This window comes from Perkinsus marinus (genome assembly GCF_000006405.1).
Source record: "Perkinsus marinus ATCC 50983 genomic scaffold scf_1104296974756, whole genome shotgun sequence".
Classification (NCBI taxonomy): Eukaryota; Perkinsozoa; order Perkinsida; family Perkinsidae; genus Perkinsus; species Perkinsus marinus.
Window position 1 is genome coordinate 58 of NW_003200990.1, and position 1,042 is coordinate 1,099.

Sequence of the window (1,042 nt, forward strand, 5' to 3'; positions counted from 1 at the left end):
AGGGATGGGCCGGAGCAGCGACGCCAAAGATAGGGTGGAGGTGGCGTAGAGGAGGGGTCCCAAGATGCTTCCTTGGGGGACCCCTCTCTCTAGCGAGATGGTCGCTTGGTCAGCTCCAAACTCCAGCTGGACGTGTTGTCCAGAGAGCCAGGATTTTACCACAGTGCAGAGGTAGGGAGCCACGCCTAGGCCTGAGAGCTGTTGGATAAGAAACGAATGCCTTACTGAATTGAAGGCATTGGACTCGTCCAACGTGAGGAGGAGGGTCTGGTGGCCCTTCTTCCCGCAGCCAGCTCGGTAGGCGTCGATGATTCTCCTCAGCGCAGTGTCGCAGCTTCGGCCCCGGCAGAAGCCATGAATCTCTGGCACTCGGAACTTCTCCCCTAGGCCGTGGATAAGCCTTTCGGCTATCACGGATTCTAAGAGCTTCGAGGCACACCTAAGGAGAACTATTGGGCGCCAGCCCGAGGGCTGGAAGATGTCGCGGCCGGGCTTGGCCAGGGCAATGCATTTGCCCTCCTTCCATTCGGCAGGGAACTCGCCGGATCTAAGGATGTCAGTGAAGGCCGTGGCCCATTTGGCCGCCAGCTCAGGCGCCGTCCTCTTCAAAACTTCAGCATTGACGCCGTCGCTCCCAGGGGCAGAGATCTTCAGACGGCCGATGGCTTCCAAGACCTCCTGTTCGGTTACTGCTGGGATGCGATCTGCCGAGCCTACACCGACGCGAACCTGGGCCATCCCCTGGGACCGCCTAGGGTCCCGAGGGAATAGCTTCTCTAGCAGATGGGCTGCTTGGTTGGTGCTTGGGTCGCCATTCAGTATCGCTGCCGCTGACTTACCCGTCGGTGGCCGACTACACTTGGAGAAGTCTTGGAGGGACGCATAGAAGCGGTCCCTTGCCCTCTTCTTGGCTGCTCGGGCTTCTAACCTGAAGAGTCTCCTTCTCTCGGTCAGCTCTTCTTTCCAGTGCTCGGTTCCGATGAGGTTGCCATCCCTCTTCGCCTTGTTCCACTTCTTGGTCGCCTTGTTAAGGCTCTGTTTC

General features: G+C 58.9%; 1 protein-coding gene across 1 annotated transcript; it reads right to left on the bottom strand.

Moving 5' to 3' along the window:
• Window positions 1-225: 225 nt before the first annotated feature.
• Window positions 226-738, bottom strand: Pmar_PMAR011066 (conserved hypothetical protein; the record flags this gene model as incomplete). Its single annotated transcript, XM_002765751.1, has 1 exon — window positions 226-738. A coding segment is annotated over one exon (513 nt), but the record flags the coding sequence as incomplete, so codon positions are not given.
• Between the last annotated feature and the right edge of the window lie 304 nt (window positions 739-1,042).